The sequence below is a fragment of the Engystomops pustulosus genome, chromosome 5 (genome assembly GCF_040894005.1).
Source record: "Engystomops pustulosus chromosome 5, aEngPut4.maternal, whole genome shotgun sequence".
NCBI lineage: Eukaryota > Metazoa > Chordata > Amphibia > Anura > Leptodactylidae > Engystomops > Engystomops pustulosus.
Genome location: NC_092415.1, coordinates 194,050,092 through 194,077,963, shown reverse-complemented (window position 1 = coordinate 194,077,963; position 27,872 = coordinate 194,050,092). Strand labels below are relative to the sequence as shown.

The following is a 27,872-nucleotide window of genomic DNA, read 5'->3' as shown; positions in this document are numbered from 1 at the left end:
CACACACAGCCCTGCTACACCCCTCATACACACACACAGCCCTGCTACACCCCTCATACACACACACAGCCCTGCTACACCCCTCATACACACACACAGCCCTGCTACACCCCTCATACACACACAGCCCTGCTCCCTCCGCCTCAGACAATCATCACACGCAGCGCCGCTCCCTCCTCCCAGCACTGCCTGAGCGCGGCTCCTCCCATCCACGTGAGTCATCACATGACCGTGACGTCACGCTAGGTCCTTCAGCCTGGCTCAGCAGCATCCAGCGGCGGCGCACACCCGGGAGCGCGGTGTCCTGTGCGGAGATCTGATGCTGAGCAGAGCCCGGAGGAGCAGGACACAGCAGAGAGCCTCCCCTGTGCGCACACCATGCCGCTCTTCACATCCAACCCATTTGATCCTGATGTAGGTAAGAAACCAGCATCGGCCTCAGCCATTGTGTCCCCACAAGCCAGGTACTACACTGCAACAGCCCCTGCCGGCCCGACACTGCTGCTACACTGCCCCATCCTGACCCCTCCCCCAGCAAATATCTCCATCCTGACCCCTCCCCCAGCAAATATCTCCACCCTGGCCCCTCCCCCAGCCGAAACCTCCATCCTGACCCCTCCCCCAGCAAATATCTCCATCCTGACCCCTCCCCCCAGCAAATATCTCCACCCTGGCCCCTCCCCCAGCCGAAACCTCCATCCTGACCCCTCCCCCAGCAAATATCTCCATCCTGACCCCTCCCCCCAGCAAATATCTCCACCCTGGCCCCTCCCCCAGCCGAAACCTCCATCCTGACCCCTCCCCCCAGCCGAAACCTCCATCCTGACCCCTCCCCCAGCAAATATCTCAACCCTGGCCGCTCCCCCGGCCGAAACCTCCATCCTGACCCCTCCCCCAGCAAATATCTCCATCCTGACCCCTCCCCCAGCCGAAACCACCATCCTGACCCCTCCCCCAGCAAATATCTCCACCCTGGCCCCTCCCCCGGCCAAAACCTCCACCCTGGCCCCTCCCCCGGCCAAAACCTCCACCCTGGCCCCTCCCCCGGCCTAAACCTCCACCCTGGCCCCTCCCCCGGCCTAAACCACCACCCTGGCCCCTCCCCCGGCCTAAACCACCACCCTGGCCCCTCCCCCAGCCTAAACCACCACCCTGGCCCCTCCCCCAGCCTAAACCTCCACCCTGGCCCCTCCCCCGTCCTAAACCTCCACCCTGGCCCCTCCCCCGTCCTAAACCTCCACCCTGGCCCCTCCCCCAGTCGAAACCTCCACCCTGGCCCCTCCCCCAGCCAAAACCTCCACCCTGGCCCCTCCCCCAGCCAAAACCTCCACCCTGGCCCCTCCTCCAGCAAATATCTCCATCCTGGCCCCTCCCCCAGCAAATACCTCCACCCTGGCCCCTCTCCCAGCCGAAAACCTCCACCCTGGCCCCTCCCCCAGCAGAAACCTCCACCCTGGCCCCTCCCCCAGCAGAAACCTCCACCCTGGCCCCTCCCCCAGCAGAAACCTCCACCCTGGCCCCTCCCCCAGCAAATATCTCCATCCTGGCCCCTCTCCTAGCTGAAAGCTCCAGCCTGACCACTCCCTCAGCTAATATCTCCATCCTGTCCCCTCCCCCAGCAAATATCTCCATCCTGTCCCCTCCCTCAGCTAATATCTCCATCCTGTCCCCTCCCCCAGCCGAAACCTCCACCCTGGCCCCTCCCCCAGCCGAAACCTCCACCCTGGCCCCTCCCCCAGCCGAAACCTCCACCCTGGCCCCTCCACCAGCCAAAACTTCCACCCTGGCCCCTCCCCCCAGCAGGGACCTCCACCCTGGCCCCTCCCCCAGAAGAGTGAGATGCCCCCGCCCTCTCACCCGCTGCCGCTCTGTACCTGTTGCCCTCTCTTCCTGTCTCTGCACTTTCAGAAGTCTTTTTCTATCCCAAACCCTGAGGCTCCTGTGCCCTGGTCTGTGCCGGTGCATGACGTGAGGCCGGTGTCCCCGCAGACACAACGCCAGGCCGTAAATAAGTCAGGGCCATTGTGGCTGGAGATGTGCGGGCAGCGGAGGGGCGTATCTCCACAGACAGAGCCGGCCATTGATACATGAATGGGGGGCACAGATTTATATCCCGCTCCTTGGCGCCGGATACCAGCGCGGGGTCCAGAGGAGGGAAGTGGCCTCATGTAACCATACACTACAGGGTCTCCTCAGCCCCTGCAGGTCAGGCTCCGTTACAGTGCCCTATCCAGAGTACGGGGGTACAGCAGAGAGCTTCTCATTCTTAAAGGAATTTTCCAGGATGTAGATATTGATCATCGATATCAGACCCGATACCCGGATCCCCCAATCCTGCTTTCCAGATCACTCCCATATAGGGGGAAGAAAACCGAGCTGCAATACCGGGCACGGCCACTATTCATCCTAGGGTGCTGGGCTTTGAGAGCAGTGATGTGGATATGTAAAAGGTCAACAACCTTCACAGTACTCAAGGAAGGAGGAATAGAGACTCTGGCAATGCTTTCTGGGTAAAGTATGCAAATGAGTTCTCAAGAAGGAAGGCAGCGCTCCCTACTGCTAGGGAGGATCTAGATGTCCCACCTATTCTTCTCAGTTGTTGTGATGCGTTTGAAAACACATGGGTTAATGCCAAATGTGAACGCGCCCTTAGCTTGACTTGTAACATGGCAGAAAACAAATGTGGATTTTCAGAAGCGACATAATATGGTGGTTGTGCTTGGTATTGCAGCTCGGCTTATGACCTAGAAGCACCAACAGGCGCGATCCTAAGGATCAAAAGAGAGAAATCTTTTTAGTTCCACAAATAGGTCCACCCTAGTACTGGTCCAGTACTGCACCTCATCCTTGTGGTGGTCCGGTGCTGCACCTCATCCTTGTGGTGGTCTGGTGCTGCACCTCATCCTTGTAGTGGTCCGGTGCTGCACCTCATCCTTGTGGTGGTCCGGTGCTGCACCTCATCCTTGTAGTGATCCGGTACTGCACCTCATCCTTGTAGTGATCCGGTACTGCACCTTATCCTTGTAGTGGTCCAGTGCTGCACCTCATCCTTGTGGTGGTCCGGTGCTGCACCTCATCCTTGTAGTGATCCGGTGCTGCACCTCATCCTTGTAGTGATCCGGTACTGCACCTCATCCTTGTAGTGATCCGGTACTGCACCTTATCCTTGTAGTGGTCCAGTGCTGCACCTCATCCTTGTGGTGGTCCAGTGCTGCACCTCATCCTTGTGGTGGTCCGGTGCTGCACCTCATCCTTGTAGTGGTCCAGTACTGCACCTCATCCTTGTAGTGGTCCGGTGCTTCACCTCATCCTTGTGGTGGTCCGGTGCTGCACCTCATCCTTGTGGTGGTCCAGTACTGCACCTCATCCTTGTAGTGGTCCAGTACTGCACCTCATCCTTGTAGTGGTCCGGTACTACACCTCATCCTTGTAGTGGTCCAGTACTGCACCTCATCCTTGTAGTGGTCCAGTACTGCACCTCATCCTTGTAGTGGTCCAGTACTGCACCTCATCCTTGTAGTGGTCCGGTGCTGCACCTCATCCTTGTGGTGGTCCGGTACTACACCTCATCCTTGTAGTGGTCCAGTACTGCACCTCATCCTTGTAGTGGTCCGGTGCGGCACCTCATCCTTGTAGTGGTCCAGTACTGCACCTCATCCTTGTGGTGGTCCAGTACTGCACCTCATCCTTGTGGTGGTCCAGTACTGCACCTCATCCTTGTAGTGGTCCGGTGCTGCACCTCATCCTTGTAGTGGTCCGGTACTGCACCTCATCCTTGTAGTGGTCCGGTACTGCACCTCATCCTTGTAGTGGTCCGGTACTGCACCTCATCCTTGTGGTGGTCCGGTACTGCACCTCATCCTTGTGGTGGTCCGGTACTGCATCTCATCCTTGTGGTGGTCCGGTACTGCACCTCATCCTTGTGGTGGTCCGGTACTGCACCTCATCCTTGTGGTGGTCCGGTACTGCACCTCATCCTTGTGGTGGTCCGGTGCTGCACCTCATCCTTGTGGTGGTCCGGTGCTGCACCTCATCCTTGTGGTGGTCCGGTGCTGCACCTCATCCTTGTGGTGGTCCGGTACTGCACCTCATCCTTGTGGTGGTCCGGTGCTGCACCTCATCCTTGTGGTGGTCCGGTGCTGCACCTCATCTTAGTACTAGTACTGCACCTCGTACTGGTCCAGTACTGCACTTCACCCTTGGTCCGGTACTGCACTTCATCCTTGTAGTGGTCCGGTACTGCACTTCATCCTTGTAGTGGTCCGGTACTGCACCTCATCCTTGTAGTGGTCCGGTACTGCACCTCATCCTAGTACTAGTACTGCACTTCACCCTTGGTCCAGTACTGCACTTCACCCTCGGTCCGGTACTGCACTTCACCCTCGGTCCGGTACTGCACTTCACCCTCGGTCCGGTACTGCACTTCACCCTCGGTCCGGTACTGCACTTCACCCTCGGTCCGGTACTGCACTTCACCCTCGGTCCGGTACTGCACTTCACCCTCGGTCCGGTACTGCACTTCACCCTCGCTCCGGTACTGCACTTCACCCTCGCTCCGGTACTGCACTTCACCCTCGCTCCGGTACTGCACTTCACCCTCGCTCCGGTACTGCACTTCACCCTCGCTCCGGTACTGCACTTCACCCTCGCTCCGGTACTGCACTTCACCCTCGCTCCGGTACTGCACTTCACCCTCGCTCCGGTACTGCACTTCACCCTCGCTCCGGTACTGCACTTCACCCTCGCTCCGGTACTGCACTTCACCCTCGCTCCGGTACTGCACCTCATCCTCGCTCCGGTACTGCACCTCACCCTCGCTCCGCTCCGGTACTGCACTTCACCCTCGGTCCGGTACTGCACTTCACCCTCGCTCCGGTACTGCACTTCACCCTCGCTCCGGTACTGCACTTCACCCTCGCTCCGGTACTGCACCTCATCCTCGCTCCGGTACTGCACCTCACCCTCGCTCCGCTCCGGAGGCTAAGCTGTGATACCAGGCACTGTTAATGGGAAAAATTTGGCACCATTTATAGAAAATACAAACCTTACTCTGATAATGGACAATCCCTTAAATTTCGAGGATTGGCTCGAATCGTATATGTGGTGCAGCCTCACACTACAAGTATCAGCAAGTCACGGGAGACGTCTAGTAATTGGTGGATCAGATGTTGTCAGTCCCTATTAGGGCCGTGTGTGACATGCTGTAAAGTATTAACCCCCCGCAGGTATTGATCGGGGCCCCTGCTCCACACCTGTACAATGCGGAAACAGATTGTGCTGCTGGGTAATGGCACCACATTGTAATCCAATACCATATGTTACCCGGAGAGATACAGAGCAGAGGATGTGTAATGAGATATTATATAGCCGGATTTTTATACCGTTTTCTTAAAGGGGTTGTCTGTTTTCATCATTGTCAGTCCCTATGATGGACTCCTTATTACAGATATTAATCTGCAGTGGAGTAATAAAACATGTGCCCAGCAAGTGTCTGTAAGGGGCACAGCGGGGGACGCGCTCCCTGACCTCGGATAATGGGTGGTCACTCCTCACCCTGGAATGTGGAACTCTTAAAGGAAATAGCTGTCCTTCCTCCGGCTGCTCAGCAGAATCTAATCCATCCAGCACAGAGTCAGTCATACGGGACGGACCCTCTAACGAGTCATTACAATGGGGGGGGGGGGCGCTGGGTAGTTCTCCTGCTTATACTGAAACCATTATAGATAATAATATCCCCAGATATTCTCAGACGGCTAATACTTTTGCAGCAGAGACTGTTTTACTGCATGGTATAAGTAACTCTTCTCCCTCCTGGTGTCTTATGGTATAAGTGTCAGAGGCGCAGTCAGAGCTCCCCCAGCCAGTTGTCTTACAGTCAGGAAGAGGTTATGTCTGAGGATTTTGAGAGTGAGTTTTTGTTGCTATTGGGACCTTTAACCCCCCCCCCTCTTCATAGGTCTAGACTTTTATCATCAGCAGTAGATGACACGTGACTCCAGGACTTTAGGATATACTAACGAGGCGGAGGTAGAATCCTTCATCAGAGGGTGCAGACAGTTTTGTGATAACTAGGTGGAGGTCAGGGCAGGCGGCAAACGGGAATATGAGGTCAAGTACATGAGCAAATAATAGACTTAACATGGCGTTAACAAATGTGTTTTCAAACAGCTGAGAAAATTTGCCTGATTACATTGCTGTTGATCGTGCGTTTACAAAACGCATGCGTTAAGACAACAATAACGCATGTGTTTGTTAACACTATGTTAACATGTGTGTTAAGTTTGCGTTAATGCATTGTTTTGCAAATGCAATGGTGACAGCAATGTAATCAGAGAACTCTCTTCTCAGCTGTCGTAACGCATTTGTTAACGCGCCCTAATGCCGTAGTAACACGTTCTGCTAGTGTTGCACATTTGACCGCAGCCTTAAAGAAAATCTACCATCCAAATCCATCCTGATAAATCAGGGACACTTACTCATAGATTCAGGCACCGGGACAGTGGTAATCTTCTTATGTCTGTTATCCATGGCCTCCTTCCTTCTAAAATCAACTTATAAAATTATTCAAATGAGCCCCTCTGAGATCAAGTCTAACTCTCTCCCCTGCTGTGCAGTAGGAAGCCAGGGGGAAGCTGAGACAATATAACCGTCTATAAAGCCAGATCACAGAGGGGCTAGGGTAATCCCTTTGGGCTCATTAGAATAATTTTAAAAGTTGATTTTAGGAAGGAGGCCATGGATAATGAATATAAGGAGATTACCACAGTCACGGTGCCTGGATCTATGAGTAATGTCCCTGGTTTATCAGGATGGATTTTAATGTTAGATTTCCTCTAATACACGGAAATATTTGGGCAAAGGACCCTTAAAACATGGGTGGTTGCAGGAGCCATTTGTTGTGCTCCGGCCCTTTAATAAGCATGGGGTCTCTCACTAGAGGTACAGACCACAGTCAGGAGGCACGTGGCATGGTGGCCCCCTGATAGACCTGCCTGGTATATGAGATATATAAGTATAGGTGTTACTTTACCGGGGGGGTTATATGACGGCTTTAGCCCCCACCACGGGAGATTTTTGTCTGATTGCAGCTGAATATTCAGCACTTTTGCTGTGATTTTCTCGGAGGTCGTGTACATTAGGCCGCCCGCACTTGACAAAACATTCATCATTTTTACCTCAAATCCAGGATGATCCATTATCGTCATTATTCTACGAGTCTTCTGTTATTTACTCTCTGTGGTTTTTCTCTTGCGTTCTGTAAACCAGCTTAGAGCAGCTTCCTCCAACTCTAAAAGGGAACCCGTCAGCTGGTTTTTGCTGCTTTATGCAGAGCAGAATGTGATAAAGATGGGAAAGCTGAGCCCTTGGGTGATTATGTCATTTTTATGTGGGCAGAGAGTAAATAGTTACGGGACTCCTAGGGGAGACTGTGAGAGTCCTGATTACTCCGCCCACAAACATTGATTGATAGTGAGAGTCCTGATTACTCTGCCCACACACAGTGATTGGCAGTGAGAGTCCTGATTACTCTGCCCACACACAGTGATTGGCAGTGAGAGTCCTGATTACTCCGCCCACACACAGTGATTGGCAGTGAGAGTCCTGATTACTCCGCCCACACACAGTGATTGGCAGTGAGAGTCCTGATTACTCCGCCCACACACAGTGATTGGCAGTGAGAGTCCTGATTACTCCGCCCACACACAGTGATTGACAGTGAGAGTCCTGATTACTCCGCCCACACACAGTGATTGGCAGTGAGAGTCCTGATTACTCCACCCACACACATTGATTGGCAGTGAGAGTCCTGATTACCCCACCCACCCACAGTGATTGACAGTGAGAGTCCTGATTACTCCTCCCACGCACAGTGATTGGTAGTGAGTGTCCAAACTACCCCGCCCACACACAGAAATTGTCAGCAGGGGTCTGCTTTACCCCATCTCCTTTAATAAGTCTTTTGTAGACATGGACTGAACCGGCATAGCCCAAGTGTCCTCCTCACCGTTTCCATCTCCTTCATCATTCCGGAATTATCTAGTTTCATAGTTATCATAAATAATAACCAGGTGACTGTCAGATGACTGAAAAGCAGATACTTATGTAAATTGCTGATAACCTCAAAGTTTTTTTCTTTCTCGATTTGTGGTGTTTTATTACGGAAACAAAAATCTCACATGGTTGTGGCGGAGAAGGGGTTAAGGGCACCATAGTTGGAGCAGCAGAAGACCCACATGTGGTTTTGCTGTGGTTTTAATGTGATTGTTTTATGTTTTACTTTATCCGTGAGCGTGTGACAAGGGCAGCTCTGTATAGAGACATTTGCATCTCCATGGTTACAGACTACAAACAAACCGTATTCGTAGTCTCATCCTGAAGTCAGGACACAGTTTTTGCTTCGGTTCCCAAAATAACACAATATGACACACACAATGCAGATTATTAATATGTGTCCACACAATTTCACAATTCAATTTTCATATCTAGAGGAAATACTACATTTTTCTCTGGAAATGTTGTATATAGTGAGGTATTTTTGGTAACAAATTTTTCTGATTTTAATGACAGAAAAAGCTACAAGTGAACTCAACACGGCTGAGGACTGGGGGCTCATCCTGGACCTATGTGATAAAGTTGGGCAGGCCCGTACGGGGTAAGTGCTCGATATCCTTATATGATCCTGTTCTCTGCTTAGTGACAGCAATGAGGGGGTTTCTAGTTTACATATATTGATATGGACCCTCACCAAAAAAACCACATGGGACAGTACTAGAAGAGTGGCTCCATCCGCCTTGTAGTGGTCAGACTGGGTAACTGCAGCTCAGCCAAGGAGATGAGATCTTTCTATCTCAGTATTTCTGATACCAGAGGTAGAAGCAATCATATGCTACACTCACTCAGGTCTGCTAAATAATTCACTCACATGAACACACTCAACACTGCTATACATGCACACAGAGGAACACACTCACACTGCTATACACGCTCATAGGAACACACTGAACACTGCTATACCTGCTAACAGGAACAAACTAATTACTGCTATACACCCTAACAAAAACACACTCTGAACTGCTATACACCCTAACAGGAACACACTCTTCACTGCTATACACGCTCACAGGAACACACTCATCACTGCTACCAGTATATACCCTAACAGGAACACACTCTGCACTGCTATACACGCTCACAGGAACACACTCATCACTGCTATACATGCTAATAGGAACACACTCCACACTGCTATACACGCTCATAGGAACACACTGAACACTGCTATACCTGCTAACAGGAACAAACTAATTACTGCTATACACCCTAACAAAAACACACTCCGTACTGCTATACACCCTAACAGGAACACACTCTGCACTGCTATACACGCTCACAGGAACACACTCATCACTGCTACCGGTATATACCTTAACAGGAACACACTCTGCACTGCTATACACGCTCACAGGAACACACTCATCACTGCTATATACCCTAACAGGAACACACTCATCACAGTTATACACAGCTATCCCCGCTCATCACTACAGTACACGCTCACAGGAACACACTCAACACTGCTACCGGTATATACCCTAGCAGGAACACACTCTGTTCCTGTGAGCGTGTATAGCAGTGAAGAGTGTGTTCCTGTGAGCGTGTATAGCAGTGAAGAGTGTGTTCCTGTGAGCGTGTATAGCAGTGCACACTCAGCACTTCTATATACCCTAACAGGAACACACTCATCCACTGCTATACACGCTCACAGGAACACACTCCGTACTGCTATATACCCTAACAGGAACACACTCATCACAGTTATACACAGCTATCCCCGCTCATCACTGTTGTACACGCTTACAGGAACACACTCAGAATTGCTATACGCTGTCATGATGCGGACGTGTGCATGGGGCCTTTAGAGGAACACACTCATCACTGCTATATACACACACATACGGTAAAGGAATGCACTTATCACTGCTATACACACACACACACACACAGGAACACACTCTTCTCTGGCCTATCCCCTGGCACCATGAGAGGGTTTAAGGACCTTGCAGTGATGTAGGAAGCATGTGACCTAATGACTGTTTTTTTTCTTGCTAAAAAGTGCATAGACTCAAAATACTGTACTAGGATAGATATATAATTATCATTGAAAATCATCCATATATCATCTATGGAGCGGCAAGAGGGGGGGATACACAGAGAACACGCAGGCGGCAAGCTCTCTATTTTGCAGTGGGAATAAATGGATCTGAAAAGGAAAAAATTGTTGCAGGGACTGAAATAATGTTTTTGTTTTTCCCCAGGCCTAAAGACTGTCTCCGCTCCATTATGAAGCGAGTGAACCATAAAGACCCCCACGTGGCGATGCAGGCACTTACCGTAAGTGTTCTACCAGGAGGCTGCAATCTTACACCATTATCCGAGAGCAGCACAGACCATGGGAAGTGCAGGAGGACGTCTTATATCATCTCAGAGAGGGAGATAATACTGTAATACTCTATAGTACACTAACAGTACCAGGATAATGCACACAGTGATGTCACAGTACAGGGATAATACACACAGTGATGTCACAGTACAGGGATAATACACACAGTGATGTCACAGTACAAGGATAATACACACAGTGATATCACAGTACAGGGATAATACACACAGTGATGTCACAGTACAGGGATAATACACACAGTGATGTCACAGTACAGGGATAATACACACAGTGATGTCACAGTACAGGGGTAATACACACAGTGATGTCACAGTACAGGAATAATACACACAGTGATGTCACAGTACAGGGATAATACACACAGTGATGTCACAGTACAGGGGTAATACACACAGTGATGTCACAGTACAGGGGTAATACACACAGTGATGTCACAGTACAGGGATAATACACACAGTGATGTCACAGTACAGGGATAATACACACAGTGATGTCACAGTACAGGGGTAATACACACAGTGATGTCACAGTACAGGGGTAATACACACAGTGATGTCACAGAACAGGGATAATACACACAGTGATGTCACAGTACAGGGATAATACACACAGTGATGTCACAGTACAGAGATAATACACACAGTGATGTCACAGTACAGGGATAATACACACAGTGATGTCACAGTACAGAGATAATACACACAGTGATGTCACAGTACAGGGATAATACACACAGTGATGTCACAGTACAGGGATAATACACACAGTGATGTCACAGTACAAGGATAATACACACAGAGATGTCACAGTACAGGGATAATACACACAGAGATGTCACAGTACAGGGATAATACACACAGATGTCACAGTACAGGGATAATACACACAGATGTCACAGTACAGGGATAATACACACAGTGATGTCACAGTACAGGGATAATACACACAGTGATGTCACAGTACAGGGGTAATGCACCTAGTGATGTCACAGTACAGGGGTAATGCACCCAGTGATGTCACAGTACAGGGGTAATGCACCCAGTGATGTCACAGTACAGGGGTAATGCACCCAGTGATGTCACAGTACAGGGGTAATGCACCCAGTGATGTCACAGTACAGGGGTAATGCACCCAGTGATGTCACAGTACAGGGGTAATGCACCCAGTGATGTCACAATACAGGGGTAATGCACCCAGTGATGTCACAGTACAGGGGTAATGCACCCAGTGATGTCACAGTACAGGGGTAATGCACCCAGTGATGTCACAGTACAGGGATAATGTACACAGTGATGTCACAGTACAGGGATAATGTACACAGTGATGTCACAGTACAGGGATAATGTACACAGTGATGTCACAGTACAGGGATAATGTACACAGTGATGTCACATGATAATAAACATGGCATTGTCCTTTCAGCAGGTTTTCGAATACTAAACCACCAGATAATTAGGGAAGTTCGTGCAGTCAGGACCTCTGTGTTGTGGTCTCATTGTATTCAGTGCGGTGTAACGTATCCTGCGAGGTCGCTCATGTGAAATGCTGAGTGACAGGTGCTCCCCGAGCTTCAGTTCCCCATGGGACGATCTCTCTGTATAATTTACACTGGGGGTAGTAGTACTGCAGTCATATTTTCTCAGATTTGTCATTTTTCCTTATTTTCTCTTCTTCTCTTCCAGCTGCTCGGAGCTTGTGTATCAAACTGCGGGAAGATATTTCACTTGGAAGTTTGCTCCCGAGACTTTGCCAGTGAGGTCAGCAGTGTATTAAACAAGGTGAGGCTGCCCGCGCCCTCCACCATGTGTGCAGTTCACCTTTGTCCGTCCTGTCACATGGTGTGTATGTAATGTGTGCATCCCCGGAGATAAGGACATACGGGCTGTATATATGTGCTGCATGTCAAGACAATGACCCCCATGTATTGCCTAACGCATACGGATGTAATGTAATGAATGCAGGACACGTGTGTCACCACATTGTTTCCTCTATATATTTAAGAAATATTCTGGGGGGGGGGGGTGACAGCATACAGATTCTTAACACCGTCCATAAAGCCAGCGCCATAGTGTGCGTCTACAGGGGACCCTCCACTCCAGACAGAAATAATGGGGGTCATTTACTAAGGGCCCGATTCGCGTTTTCCCGACGTGTTACCCGAATATTTCCGATTTGCGATGATTTCCCCCTGAATTGCCCCGGGATTTTGGCGCACGCGATCGGATTGTGGCGCATCGGCGCCGGCATGCACGTGACGGAAATCGGGGAGCGGACCCGACGGATTCAGAAAAACCGCCGCATTTAAAACAAAAAATGTGTCGCGGAGCTTGCACTTACCTTCACTAGGAATAGGCCGGTGAACTTGAGCGCGTTCCGATGCTTTTCAGTTCCAGGAGGAACTGCCTTAATACATCACGGCCGGACCCGAATCCACCGCATAGAACGCGCCGCTGGATTGCAAATGGACCGGGTAAGTAAATCTGCCCCAATGTGTCAAAAAATGCAGAAAATAAACTTCCCAAAATTTATTTTCTGACCTTTGAGGAACAAAAAGAAAAGTAAAGAAATAAATAAATAAAAACCTTCCCAAAAAATTAGTTTCCCCCTTGTACTGTTGATCTAATCCTAGATGACACTCACTTACCCTAAAACAGACATGTAAAACTTTACAAATGTGTGGCCCATAGTGACAAACGCTTTAAAATGTCTTTAGGGTAGCACCATATTACAGGCAGAAAAATATATTTTTTATTTTTTTTTATTTTTCTTCTACTTTTTAAGCCTTTTTTTTTTTTTTTTTTTTTTTTAGGTAAAAATTTATTTATAAATAATCTTATGTTTGTCCCGAAAAAAAACTGAGAAATCACATTGCTGATACAATAAATAAAATATGTACACATTTTGTCCAGCCCTGAAGATGTTAAAGGAAATTTACCATCACAATCCATCCTGATAAACCAGGGACATTACTCATAGATCCAGGCACCAGGACTGTGGTAATCTTCTTATATTTGTTATCCATGGCCTCCTTTCTTCTAACATCAACTTTTAAATTATGCTAATAAAGGTTCTAGTGGGTAATACCAGAACCCCTCTGTGCTTCACATGCTTTAACACTGTTCCCACTCTCCCTGCTCCCTCAGAATTTCCCCCCTGCCTGCTGTAATTTCACAATATGGGAGGGGGGAGGTTCTAAAGGGAGCAGGGGGGGGGGGGGAGGATACCGTGTAGCAACCTGTAAAGCTACAGCACAGAGGGGCTCTGGTAACATCCCCAGAGCTCGTATTGCTCATTAGCATATTTATAAAAGTTGATATTAGAAGGAGGCCATGGATAATAAATATAAGAATATTTCCACAGTCCCGGTGCCTGGATCTATGGGTAATGTCCCTGGTTTATCAGGATGGATTTTGATAAAAAGATCTCCTTTAAAAACCCTGTGAACCGGAACCGTTTTAGTCAAACTAAAAACCAATATGTAACATGTATGTATGTATGTTTGTATATATATATATATATATATATATATATATATTATATGGGACTCAATACTCAATTTATATAAATATATGTTATAATTTTATAAATAAAGACCCATTTAACTGGTCCAGGCTCACAGAAGTACGAGCCGTGAGAGCAGCTGTGTCCTTGGCTGAAACAAGCATCACTTAAAGGTGTAAGGGCACTTATAGAAATATCTGGTATCAGCGGCACCAGGCTCCTTGCTAGGTCATGTGCAGCTTTTTAGCCAATCATATGATGATGTTGCAATCTTAGCTTTGATTGGCTGAACAGCTGCACAAGACCCCCTCTTTGTTACCGACTCCTTAAAGGGGTTGTCCACTTCAAGAAAATAATTGATGTTGTTTGTGTGATGAAAAGTTATTCAATTTATTATGCCAATATACTTTCGGTATCAATTCCTCACAGTTTTCTAGATCTCTGCTTGCTGTCCTGCTATAGGAAGCTTCTATGTTTACTTGTAGTGGATAGAAATCTGTTCATGGTCATGTGATGGACGCGCAGGTGCCCAAGCCTTTATTATCATAGAGTAATCACACAGCCATGTGATATTTATGGCTCATGCACCTGTGTGACATGACATGCTCATGGACAGATTTCTATCTACAGGAAGGAAACCTAGAAGCTTTCTATAGCAGGACAGCAAGCAGAGATCTAGTAAACGGTGAGGAATTGATACAGAAAGTATATTGGAAAAATGTTTAACTTTTCATTACCCAAACAATATCTATTATTTGCTGAAAGTGGACAACCCCTTTAAGGACACCACAGAAATTACATAACAACCGGATGAGCAATGATGTAAGATGTAAAAAGGGCACTTATTGATGATTCGTTATAAGGAGGGGGCTGCAAAAAAGGCGATATAACAACGCCACATTTTCTACAGCCCCCCACATATACTGGTCCCCTATCTGTAGCCATGTCTGCAACTCCCCTCCCCCATGTATTACCCCTCCACCCACACTTGATGTGAATAAAGACAAAACAACCATGTACTCCCCTTTCCCCTGTCTGGTTTTGGGCCACATCCCGGCAGTTGAGGTCCGCTAAAGGCTAGATGGTAAGTGTCTGATTTCTGACTAAACTGTGGAGGGAGATTGGTGACAGAACAGGTGAATATCACTGTCCGCCCCCTGTGACTGTTGAGGCCGTTGATAATATAGCAGTCACATGACCACCGACACTTCCTGCCTAACTAACAGTGTAAACTGTCCCATCTAAGAGCCTTGTACTTACAGCCCTTCCCTCAGTAAGTCTCTAGTTCTTGGTTTTATAACTTTTATGAAGAGCGAGGGATTTAAGATGTTGTTTTTTTTTTCCATGACTTTCAGGGTCACCCAAAGGTCTGTGAAAAGTTAAAAGCTCTGATGGTGGAGTGGGCCGACGAGTTCAAGAACGACCCTCAACTCAGCCTCATTTCAGCCATGATCAAGAATCTGAAGGAACAGGGAGTCACCTTCCCTGCTGTCGGCTCACAGGTACCGGTGCGCAGTCACTAGCTCCGCACCTTTATATGCATATAATTTTGGCACCGGTCATAGCTCCCTCTAGTGTTGATTTTTAATAATACAGATTTGCCACGTTACACTGCAGTGCTAGATTGGTAATTGTATACAGCACATATCCTTGTGTAACATTACAGAATATTGCATCCTCATGGTCCTAGTCACGGACCGCTACCCCTGCAACATTGCAAGCCGCCAGATTACTGCCCCTGGTGACGTCACCCATAGGCCTTTAGAGTGGCGTGTATGTCATGTGTCCCCAATGTGTCTTGTGTTTTATTTCACAGGCGGCAGAACAAGCTAAAGCGAGCCCCGCGCTAGTGACTAAAGACCCCGGGACTGTGGCCACCAAGAAAGAAGAGGAAGATCTCGCTAAAGGCAAGTGATTAGTATGTGGGGTCATTTTATCAGTATTGGGTAAGTCATCAGTATCTGACACCCGTCAGCCCATTGATCTGCTGCACTCCCCAATGTGGTGCCTCCGTAGACTGTTTTTAGGACAACCCCATTCCAGTAAATAGAACAAACTGCAGTACCAAGTGCAGCCACTGTACAACGTATAGTGCTGTGCATGATAAGGAGTGAAGAGGCCTCATCGTATCAGGTTTATTTGTGCTGAAGCCGATCATACAGATTAGATCCATTTCAGCTAACTGTATGTGTGTGTGTGACACGAGTTAGATTTCACCTGCTTAATTATTTGGTAAAATCGGACACATGCACTCTCAGCAGAGCCAGGCATGCACCTATAGAAAGATGTATGAGGGAGCTGGGAATGTTGTGGCTGAGCAATTTCTTAGTGTATCTTTTCTATTGCAGCCATTGAATTATCACTAAAGGAGCAGAAGCAGCCCGGTGCCGTGTCCAGTCTGTACCCCAGCACCAGCTACTTGTCCAATCCCAAGCCCGAGGGCCGGAAGGTGCAGGCCATCTACGACTTCGAAGCTGCTGAGGACAATGAGCTGACGTTTAAAGCTGGGGAGATAGTCACCGTCCTGGATGACAGGTCCGTCTTAACTTTAGGACTTTAAAAGTTAAAGGGGTTTTCTAGGGTTTTATCAGATCTAGCCTACAGGGGTGGGCTTGGCCCGATCGCATATGCATTTCTTACGACGCATGCAATCTGTAATAAAAACAATGCAAGACACTGGGTTCTGGTTACCACTCGCTTGCATTTCCATAGAATCGCATATGCAATCGGGCTGAGGCCATGGAGTGTGCGGGAACCTGCGATGTAGCCCCTTGCACGTGCATAAGTTGCCCGCATCTCATCAGAGGTTCTGGTAAGGGGGCACCACCCTACACTACAGCTGTGGCCCCTCTATCCTATACTCTCAGGATTGGTGGTGGTCCCAAAAAAGTGTAATGACAGACATGTAGACCTCAGTCATATGGCATTTTAACATATATTTTACTTATATTACTTATATTTTAGTGACCCGAATTGGTGGAAAGGAGAGACGAGTGAAGGGGTCGGATTATTTCCTTCCAACTTTGTCACCGCAGACCTGACCGCCGAACCGGAGATGAGTAAGTTGTTGCTGTATTCCAAATATGTCACATATGGTCTTGCAGGTAAAAGTGGGGAAGGCTTGGATTGTGGCCTGATAAGTGTTAGTGCTCTGAATCACGAGGCCACACCCACTGTGCACCAGAATTCTCATTTGCATATTGATAAAAAAAATTACGATTTCCTTGCCTTCAGGCCCCAGATTTTCATAAGGAAATGGTGCAGTGTACTTCATCTTCTCGGTGTGACCTTGGAGTGGGCAGAATCCCTATCATTTTATGCTTTGTTATGAAGTTTCCGTAGGCCTGAAAATTAAGTTTCTGTTTGATTTATAGAAAGTGGATCACCAATATCTCTAATACCGGCCCTATGTCCACCTCTAGTACAAATTGCTAGCGTCTGTCCAGCAGCTGGGATATTAAATATGAGCATATGGATGACACATGGCGCCCGTCCCATAGAATAATCACGTCGGATACTCTCCGCACATGTGGAGGACTTATCCCACTTTGACCAGCTGGTGACTACCGATCAGACATGTGTCTAAATTAGTAGATACGCTGGAATCCCGCTTGGCTTTAATGTGAAGCTGGTCTGGATTTAGCTGCCAGTTGGCGTCAGTGAATGTGGCCGCTATAAATGGCCGCCTGCCAATGCGTATTGCAGTAAAAAGGATAGGAATGAAAATTTTGTGGAAAAAGTTGTGTGAAAACTGTAGATTTATACAAGGTGTACTATAAGGGAGGGCTGACAATGTTGTCTACGTGATCTTTAGCTTCAGAACTACAACACTCAACATGCGCTGATAATGTGGGAACACCACTTGCTGGACATCTGGCCTAAGACATATATGTTAAAGGGGTTGGCCATCTTACCTCATGTTTTTTGTAACATGTGTGTGTAAATATATTAGGTATTAGGTAATGAATAGTTCTGCTCCGCTTTCCTGATATGTAAAGTGAAGCCTCCTGTCTTTTACCTCATCAGCCAGAGATTCCTGTCCATAAAATGGCCGCAGATGGAGGGTCATGTGATCTCTACCTGTCCATGAGCAGTCGCCCTGCCAGGACCTTATTCTTATATTCATTGCATTGTTCATGAACAGTTATAGATAGCATGACCCTCCATCTGCCGCCATTTTATGGTCCGGAATCTCTGGCTGATGAGGTAACAGACAGGAGGCTTCACTTTACATATCAAGAAAGTGGAGCAGAACTATTACTAGATGTATATTGGTAAATTGCCTAATATGCCCCCTACACTTACACACACTTTACAAAAAACATGAAGTAAAGTGGCCCGCCCCTTTAATCATAGGCCCATGCCAGGGAATGAAAAACTGCCCAAAGCAACCAATCACATTGCAGCTTACAGATTTCAAAAGCAGACTACACAATAAAAGCCTTGCTGTGATTGGTCCTTATGGGCAATAGAGACATTTTCATAAATTACCGCTGCGTCAGTTCTACGTAGTTTGTCAACGAGGAAAATGTAAAAGTGCAAATCAGATTCTACACTGTGATGTCATCTCTTCAGAAGTTACTGGCCCAAAACCTGAGGCAGCACCACTGACAGATTATTATGTCTGCTTGTTTCTGTCATGCGTTGTCATGGCCACCACATGTGAATCCAAATCCTCATATGTATACACAAACCTGCTGCGTAGTTAGATTTTTTCAGGCTGGTGGCTACACTTGCATTTAAGTCACAAGACTTGATGTAAAACCCCTTTAAGAAACATGCATTTTTAATAAAGTTTTTCCAATAAATACTACTGTCTCCATCACTGGAGCAGGATATGCCCATCATTGTAAATGGTGGCCTTAGGGAATACACGCGGTCCCCTGCTTAAGAATGCCCGACTTACATACGACCCCTAGTTACAAACGGACCTCTAGATGTTGGTTATTTACTGAACTTTAGCCTCAGGCTACAATAATCAGCTGTAACAGTTATCACAGGTGTCTGTAATGAAGCTTTATTGTTAATCCTGATTATTATGACAACCCAACATTTTTAAAATCCAGTTGTCACAGAGACAAAAAAAAAATATGGCTGGGGTTACAATGATAAAGTATACTGTTCCGACTTACATACAAATTCAACTTAAGAACAAAGCTACAGACCCTATCTTGTATGTAACCTGGGGACTGCCTGTACTGGTGGGTATCCACTCTGTTTTTCTTTGGATATATTGGTCATGATAACGTTGTGGATGCTTATTTTCCAGTGAAGACTGAGAAGAAGACTGTACAATTTAGTGATGAAGTCCAAGTGGAGACCATAGAACCAGAACCGGAACCAGTATATATTGATGAGGTAAACTGGGCACGTTTAACATGTTTTGTATTATTTGCTCAAATCCTCCATGATATACACTATCATGGTAGCCACAGTGTATGTGATTAATGACCATCCTATACACGCATTGTTTGCTACCTTTTTTTAAATTTTTTTTAAATTTTTTTAATTAAATTGTCATATGTTAAAGCAGCATTAACATCTGATTTGATGTATTTTCATGTTACAGGAGAAGATGGATCAGTTACTACAGATGTTACAGAGCGCAGATCCTACCGATGGCTTACCGGATCCTGCAGATCTAATCCATCTTGAAGGTGAGAGGGAACAAGACGCGTCTCCTTAAAGGGGTTGTCCAAGAGTTATGAAAAAAACAAAAGATGGCCGGGAGGGGGCTGCTTAAAAAAATAAAGATGTACTTACCTTCCGACACCCTCCTCGTGTCCCATTCTGCTGTCGCTCCGGTCCACGCGCCATGTAAACAAACATGGCCGCCGGAGCAGTCCTGGATTCAGCTTCCAGTCGGCCACGCCCACCCGTCCCTATTCACAGCATTGTGTATGCGGCCGGATGGTTGTCGGGTCCGGCCGGAAGCTGAATCCAGGACTGCTCCGGCGGCCATGTTTGTTTACATTGCACGCGGACCGGAGCGACAGCAGCGCAGGACACGAGGAGGGCGTCGGAACATCTTTATTTTTTTTTAAGCAGCCCCTTCCAGTTGAAGCTCCCTCCCCTTCCAATATCATACATTTGTGCTAATTACCTTGGTTGTATGTGACCTGCAGCTAAATTCAGTGGGCAGCCTCTAAAAGGGACTCATCTCGGGCAAAGATGACTCTCTTCTTGTTTTCACATGACTTTCTCGGAGATTTTATAATAGGTAAATGGGGGAGATTTCACATAAAACAAGCAATTCCAGACAAGATATTTTATCCCCTACCCGAGGGGCTGCTACTTTTTAATGGGGGTAAAGTCTGGCAGCAGTGTGGTCTGTGGAAAACTGAGAATTTAAGATAAAAAATACTAAACCACTGAGGTGGCCCAAAGTCAAAACTTTCACCGACTGTAAAGTGATGGGATATCTAGCAATTTTATGCCGCTGTATAGGGTTTTCAGTACTGATCCAATGTCATAACTGTTCCCTTCACTTCTAACCTGCTAGTACTGCTCCCTATTACCAGAGACCTGAATCATGGGTTTATTTTTTATTATTGGGCATAGCATAAAATTTACTGTGTTTTTCCTTTTTGTGTTTTTTTTCGTCAGCCGCTTGTCACCAGATGGGGCCGATGATCGATGAGAAGCTTGAAGATATTGACAGGTTGGTTGTTGACATTGTTTTCGTCCCCGCTACAGACTTTAACCCATGCAATAGCAAGTGCAGCGATCCCCTGCAGCGCCACCACTGGGATAGCAGAGCATTACATGGGACTCCTTAAAATCAATGGTCTGTCAATGTAATATATCAGATACATTGGCACCTCCATCTGGCCAGAAGTTTAGGGGGCACAGGACCTGCTTCAGCCAACCAGAAGCCACTATGGACCATAGGACTTAAGTAGTGAAGTAAGATCAAGTTACATCCCGTCATCTTATGGAGGCCACAGATTGTTCAAAGTGGGTCTTGTGACTCCTGGTACTTCCAGTAAGACAGGTAACAAAGACCAGAAACACTGGAGTGACGTTCCTTGAAAACCTCTGTTAAAGGGATTGTAACAAGATGGTCTATCCTCAGGGGATAACAAGCTTATAGCTTGGACCACCACCTATTCAGATAATGGGAGCCCCATTCTCATTGATCTATGGAGTCTTGGGATGAGTACAAGCCCTGCCGCTCTTTTCAATATTAAGGGAAATTGCTGAACATAGCTCTTGTGTATGGTTAATACTGTCATAGACAGTGAATGGGAGTTGCAGAGAGATACCCGAGCGCTGCGCTTGCCAATTTCCTTCACTCCCATAGTATAGAATGGGGCGGCAGTGCACATGATCAACCTGCTGCTGCTCCATAAACGAATCGCCCCCATTCTTTAGATCCTGTTCACCTGATCGGTGGTGGTACCCTGCAGTAGGACTCTCACTGATCAGATTGTTTTCCCTTATCTTGAGATGAAGGGCTAACTTGTAAACTTGGTACAACCCCTTTTTAAGGACATTAAAAACAATATTTAACCACCTCAAACATGTGGTGATGAACATACAATTAATGTAGGGGCTTTTACACAGATTCAGAGGCACTTAGATTTTTTTGATTTTTTAGCCTCTACAATGGCTGAGATCTCAGTCCTGGTATCTGAGCATTATAATCCTCTCCACTGTCAGAGAGTAGCTGCTGGAGTGGAGGAGGAGGGGGGGGGGGTGTTAGACACTTAGGGGGACACTTAGGGGACACTTAGAAAACTGGCATAACACACGCCTCCCTCATCTTCTCTAGTATCTCCCCTCTGACAGTAGAGAGGATTACAATGGTCAGATACTGGGACTGATATCTCCATCACCGTGGGGGCTAGAAAAAAAATTCAAAGTGCTCCTGAATCTGTGTAAGAGATGTATATTCATTACCACATTTGTGAGGTGGTGAAAGGTCTTCTATCAATATCCAGTAATAAGCAGCACTTTATTTGGCAGCTTTGCCCAATCTCTGGTATTATGACTACATCAGGATATGCAATATCTTCATATTTCTATAGCCAGTTCACTGCTGATCACCGACCTTCTTGTCTTACAGGAAACACTCTGAACTCTCAGAACTCAATGTGAAAGTCATGGAGGCGCTCTCCCTATACACAAAGCTGATGAATGAAGATCCCATGTACTCCATGTATGCCAAGATGCAGAACCAGCAGTACTACATGCCGCCAGCAGGGGCTCCTCCACAGCAGGTAATCTATGGACTCTGTGTTATCCTGCAGGAAGGGACTCGTCAGCGTCTTGTGGTCATTAATGTTATTTCCTTGTCTCCATTCCAGACGTATCAAGGACAACATCCGAACGCCACGTATCTCGTAAGCGGGAACGCGCAGATGGGCCCCATACAGACCTACCCCATTCCTCCAGAACAGCTTCCGTCTCTAAGTCAGACAGCGGCGGTGCTTCCCACAGCCTCCGAACTTCCCAGCCAATCACCTCAAGCCTCCTATAAGTAACGTGAATAGATTTCTCTACTTTACATTGCATGCGAGTCATGATATTCATCCACCACCACATATGTAGAATTTACAGCACCATAAAACAGATTTTCCAGGTTTTAGAAATGAATGACACTGCTACAAAATGTCTTTTCCATATTTATACAGTTCATCATCCGGATGCGTTCCCTGATACAACCTAGAAAACCTACAAAAATTAACGCATTCCGTAGACAGAAAAAAAAGTTTATAATGTTTAAAGGGGTTGTCCACTTTCAGCATATAATTGATATGGTTCATGTAAGGAAAAGTTATCCAATTTTCAAATATACAGGCGGTCCCCTACTTAAGAACACCCGACTTACATATGACCCCTAGTTACAAACGGACCTCTGGATGTTGGTAATTACTGTACTTTAGCCTTAGGCTACAATAATCAGCTATAACAGTTATCACAGGTGTCTGTAATGAAGCTTTAGTGTTAATCCTGGTTCTTATGACAACCCAACATTTTTAAAATCCAATTGTCACAGAGACCAACATATTTTTTTCTGGAGCTACAATTATAATATTTTACAGTTCCGACTTACATACAAAATCAACTTAAGAACAAACCTACAGAATCTTGTATGTAACCCGGGGACTGTCTGTACTTTGTATCAATTCCTCATGGTTTTCTAGATCTCTGCTTGCTGTAGAAAGCTTATATATGTTTACTTCCAGTACATAGAGCCGTTATTATCATAGAGAGTAATCAGAGCCATGTGATATAACGAGCCGTGCACCTGTGTCACCTGTGTGACATCACATGACCAGGGATATCACGAGCCGTGCACCTGTGTGACATCACATGACCAGGGATATCACGAGCCGTGCACCTGTGTGACATCACATGACCAGGGATATCACGAGCCGTGCACCTGTGTGACATCACATGACCAGGGATATAATGAGCCGTGCACCTGTGTGACATCACATGACCAGGGATATAATGAGCCATGCACCTGTGTGACATCACATGACCAGGGATATAATGAGCCGTGCACCAGTGTGACATCACATGACAATGGACAGATTTCTATCCACTGGAAGTAAACATAGAAGCTTTCTATAGAAGGACAACAAGCAGAGGTCTAGGAAACCATGAGGAATTGATAAAGAAAGTATACTGGAAAATTTGATAACTTTTCCTTATACAAACAATATCAAATATTTGCTGAAAGCGGAGAAACAATTTAATCATTTATTTTTATAAATACAGTCCAAAAAAAGAGCAAATATGGACACACACTGGGCCACTAGATGGCACTACACTATTCCACCACAGTTAGTGGAATAGATGTTACAATTCATAAAATTATATTCATTGTTCAGCAGCAAAATATAATCCATAGTCCAAAACGTGCAAATATAAAAGGCCAAAAGTTTTACCATGTATGGTCCAAACATTAGGGGCCTAGATCGCAATCAGTATAACTAACGCAGAGCAGTATAGTCATTGGAAATGTATTGGAATAAGATTCCGAAAAGCAATGAGCAAGAGGGAATAAAGCCTGTTCACATACCCATTGATGCAGTGTATGAGCAGGAACGCACCTCAGACTTTGTTTCTTTATTGAAGCTCGATAGAATGACGAATAATCCAGGGCCCACCCCGGTTGCAGGATAAAATCATTTCTCCGTGCATGAAAAGCGTCATGTTTCGAATGCCTAAACAAAATTCTTTATCGTGGTTATACAAAAAATGCCATCCCAGCCCCTTTCGTGTATCTTTTCATTTCATTAACCGAATATGAGCCCTACTTACGCGTTGTGGCTCCATATATTCAGAATGGAGTACATTTTGTTACATTCTATCATATGTTATTCCAAATTTTTTATATTTCATCCGCAATTAGCCCCTTACAGCAAACCAAGGTAATATTACGTCAGCGTCCGGCAAGCGGTGTATGTAGAGGACTCACAGGCTGAGCTGAGACATTATCTCGATGCTGTGGTAATTTAATTTTCCACCCGATGCGATTAATGTTGAGTGCCGTGTAGTATCCATACCATGAGCCCTCTCCATACAGACCGCTTGTTTTCTGCATATTGCAGCAAATACCCACCGTTAACACCTGTGATCGGTGCTGGCACTGATCGCACATTTTAACCCTTTACTTACCGGCAGCCTGTAACAGCTGGCAGCGCCATCTTGACTGTGTTTGTCGCTCACTATGACAACATTGGTGAGCAACAATCTGTCGCCCCGACAGCCGCAGGTTTATACAAAGAAGCCCCCATCTTTGTATATAGCGCATTTTATAACTCTCCAGATTCACCGCTATTAGGTTGGTGCCGGAAACGGATATATATATATATATATATATATATATATATATATATATATATATATATATATATATATATATATATATATATATATATATATATATATATATACATATAAGGATGGGACTGAATTTTTTGGTATAACCATGATTAAGAACATTGTTTAAAGGAAACCTACTGTCAGCAATCTATCTACTGAGATAGATCCAATGGTAGGTTCTTCCTTTTGTTTTGTGCCTTAAACAGTTTTACTTTAATTCACGGCTGTCGCAGGAGTTGATATACACTTTCTATACACATCTAACAAAAATGCTAATTATTGGAAAAGTTTACTGCGGTGTGGAGTGCGAATCAAAGGCTATTCCACGCCCCAGTAGCCTCTGCTGCCCCACATCCTTTGGCGTCCCTGGTGCGCTTCCTGGTCTTGCTTGCGCACAAGCTGTGGTCGCAGTGACGATGCGCGGCTCCCCATATGTATGATTGTATGCAGAGCCGAGCATGCACAGACCTCCGACGTAGCTGGCAAGTTGCCTCGGGATCCAAGGGGTTAATTTGTGCACACACCCGGAGCCTAGTAGGTGAGATGACGAAGCGGGTCCTGTAGCGAAACACTACATAATCCGCAGCAGATTTTTTCATCACACAAGTCATTTATGGACCATGTACTGGAACAGGCTATATACACATGATACAAGTAACAGGATCCTGCCAAGCTCATCTGAGTGTAGGTCCGGTTGCTCAGTGTTTGGGCCGGACCTTACAACCAGCACACGTTGCGGGTGCCATGCGAGTTGGATGCATCACACTCGCTCGGGGTCTAACATATCTGGGCAGAAGAGAGTTATTGCGGTTACTATTTAGGCGGAAAGCTATGACTCAGATGGGACGTTGCAGACTCTTACTCCGCAAATCAGGAAATGAAATTTAGATTATTAGCCAGTAGCAAAAGTGCAAATGTGAAACAATACATTGATAAAACAATCATCCGTTATTGTCTTTCAGGCCCGCAGTTGTCGGCCCCGTGGCAGGAAGCGCCTACGCCGGCCCGGCTCCCGGATACACGCCAAATCCCAACGCTGCCATAGACCTCTCTATTTATCAGACTGGTACGAACATGTCTCAAGTCCCAAACTATACACTACCCTCTACAACCCTGTCGCCCTCCGCCGCCAGCCAAGATCAACCACAGAGCTACTCCCAGAAGGCTCTTCTATAAATCCCCGAAGCCTGGACTCTCTATCCTAGTCGTAGCACCTATATAATACCTGTGATGTCACCTCTCCCGTCATTAAAAACCTTGCCCTTTTAATTTCACTTATTAGCCAAACCCATTTCTTAAGCGAAGGTTTTAGGTTTCCACTGATCCCTTTAACGCCCCCCCCCCCTGTATAATACACTATAATGAGAGAATCTAGTAGTCGCGGCGTCCCGGTTCTCCATGCATATACGTGATGCGGATATCGTGACGTCATGGTGTTTTATTCATGGTGACCATATAGTGCACATAATGGTATGGTCCTGTCCAGAGAACAACATTGTATTGTATATGATCAGCTCTAGGGCCACATGTAGCAGCGGAAGCCCCGCCCTTGTGACCCTTTCTGTTATACATCTGATCGTCCAATCGGTTGGCTTACGATCTTAAATCTGGTTCTAACATTTGTTCTTGACTTTACACCCCTGTAACATGCATCGGCATTACAGTGACGATCCAGGATTTTTGGACACCCGGCAGGATTGATATGGCTGAGCCATGAAGTGCTGTTTGTTGATAATTAAAGGGGTTGTCAGGAGTTTATAACATGGCTGCAGGATGGGTGATAAGTCTTCGATTGGTGGGGGGATTGATCATAGGAATCCCCCCAATAATCCCTTTCACCTCCTAGGTGCTCCATTCAACTCTAATAGACTCTCATGTAGAGGTGATAGGACTTGATTTCCACATTTTGGGGTTCGGCCACACGACCTGGATATAATTTACCAAACAGCCAATCCGGCAAATTGACGTCCCTTGCAGCTAGCCATCGATATGATTGGTCCGCCAATCCGTCGTTATGTCCAGGTAGCACAGAGAAATGAAATCCGCTCATCTCCAGCCCTTTGTCACCTGTGACTAGGACACTAGACGTGACCCCTGTAAAGAGCCGTTCTGTGACTCTATTCAAAACCTATGGGATTGCTGATGATCGCCACCTACAGGCCTTGGCTGTCTTCAGCAGTCCCATAGAGTGTAGATAGAGCAGCAGTGCACATGCTCGACCACTGGGGTCCTGCAACGAGTAGACACTAATTACGTTTTTTAATTACGGCAAAAATGACTTGAAAGCTGTTGTCTGGGATTAGAATACAGGATCACCTACTCTACTTCACATACACAGCGCCAAACGGGTTTTTTGGTGGGTAGGGGGTGGGCCTGGAAAGGGGTGGTAGAAAAAAACATACTTGCCTTGCTCCAGCTCCATGGATTGCTCTGGTAATTCTGTTTTTTAGACATACACCCCTCCCCCGTAACTGCTCGTTGTACATGCCCGAAAACACTGGAGCACCCGGGTAAAAATAAAAAAACCCTTTAAACAACCTGGTTCGATACTGCACTACATCCTCTTTAAAGCAAAGCAGAATGATCTGCAATACCAGACAGAGCCTGGACAATGGTGGCGGCGCTATTTCTAGGGGAGAAGGGGAATTTGTGTGTGTGTTTTTTTTTTATTATTATGTACAACCCCTTTAAGTCTGACTTTGCTGTTATGGGTAATTGGGTAATACATAAGGTTTTACCAATAAAACATAACTTGGAGTATAGGTGACAGGTTTGACGCCAAAGAAGGACGGGGCGAGAAGTGAAACCCTTTAGATCAGTATATTGGGCGATGATGTGTCTTCTTTTTAACATTTTTTTGTTTTCAATTCAATAAAAAAGGGATAATTATACCGAGAAAAAAAAAAAATTCTGAAATCTGGAATGACGATTAATCGCAGTGTTTTTAATTTCTCTGTGGATCCGTTTTTTTATGGCTACACTTGTACATAACTATAATACACTTGTATAGAAATGTTTAATTTAGTAAATAAGTTATTTCTTTACTCGGGTAAAAAGAAAAAAAAATTCT

At 46.4% G+C, this 27,872-nt stretch overlaps 1 protein-coding gene across 3 annotated transcripts; it reads left to right on the top strand.

The window, feature by feature from the left end:
- The first annotated feature begins 221 nt into the window (after positions 1-221).
- Positions 222-27,738, top strand: STAM (signal transducing adaptor molecule). 3 transcript variants are annotated; one of them, XM_072154217.1, is made up of 14 exons: positions 222-418; positions 8,569-8,653; positions 10,317-10,392; positions 12,145-12,240; positions 15,319-15,465; positions 15,780-15,870; positions 16,312-16,498; positions 16,928-17,022; positions 19,233-19,321; positions 19,533-19,620; positions 20,570-20,624; positions 22,032-22,185; positions 22,273-22,450; positions 25,765-25,904. In XM_072154217.1, exons 1-13 carry the CDS (start codon positions 379-381, stop codon positions 22,447-22,449), a joined length of 1,380 nt encoding a protein of 459 aa, XP_072010318.1. In that variant the 5' UTR covers positions 222-378; the 3' UTR covers position 22,450; positions 25,765-25,904. The 3 variants fall into 3 exon arrangements, with proteins under 3 accessions (XP_072010318.1, XP_072010317.1, XP_072010319.1); XM_072154216.1 differs by having other exon boundaries at positions 223-418; positions 22,273-22,445; positions 25,765-27,738; XM_072154218.1 differs by lacking the exons at positions 222-418; positions 8,569-8,653; positions 10,317-10,392; positions 12,145-12,240 and adding an exon at positions 15,140-15,236 and having other exon boundaries at positions 22,273-22,445; positions 25,765-27,738.
- The last annotated feature ends 134 nt before the right edge of the window (positions 27,739-27,872 follow it).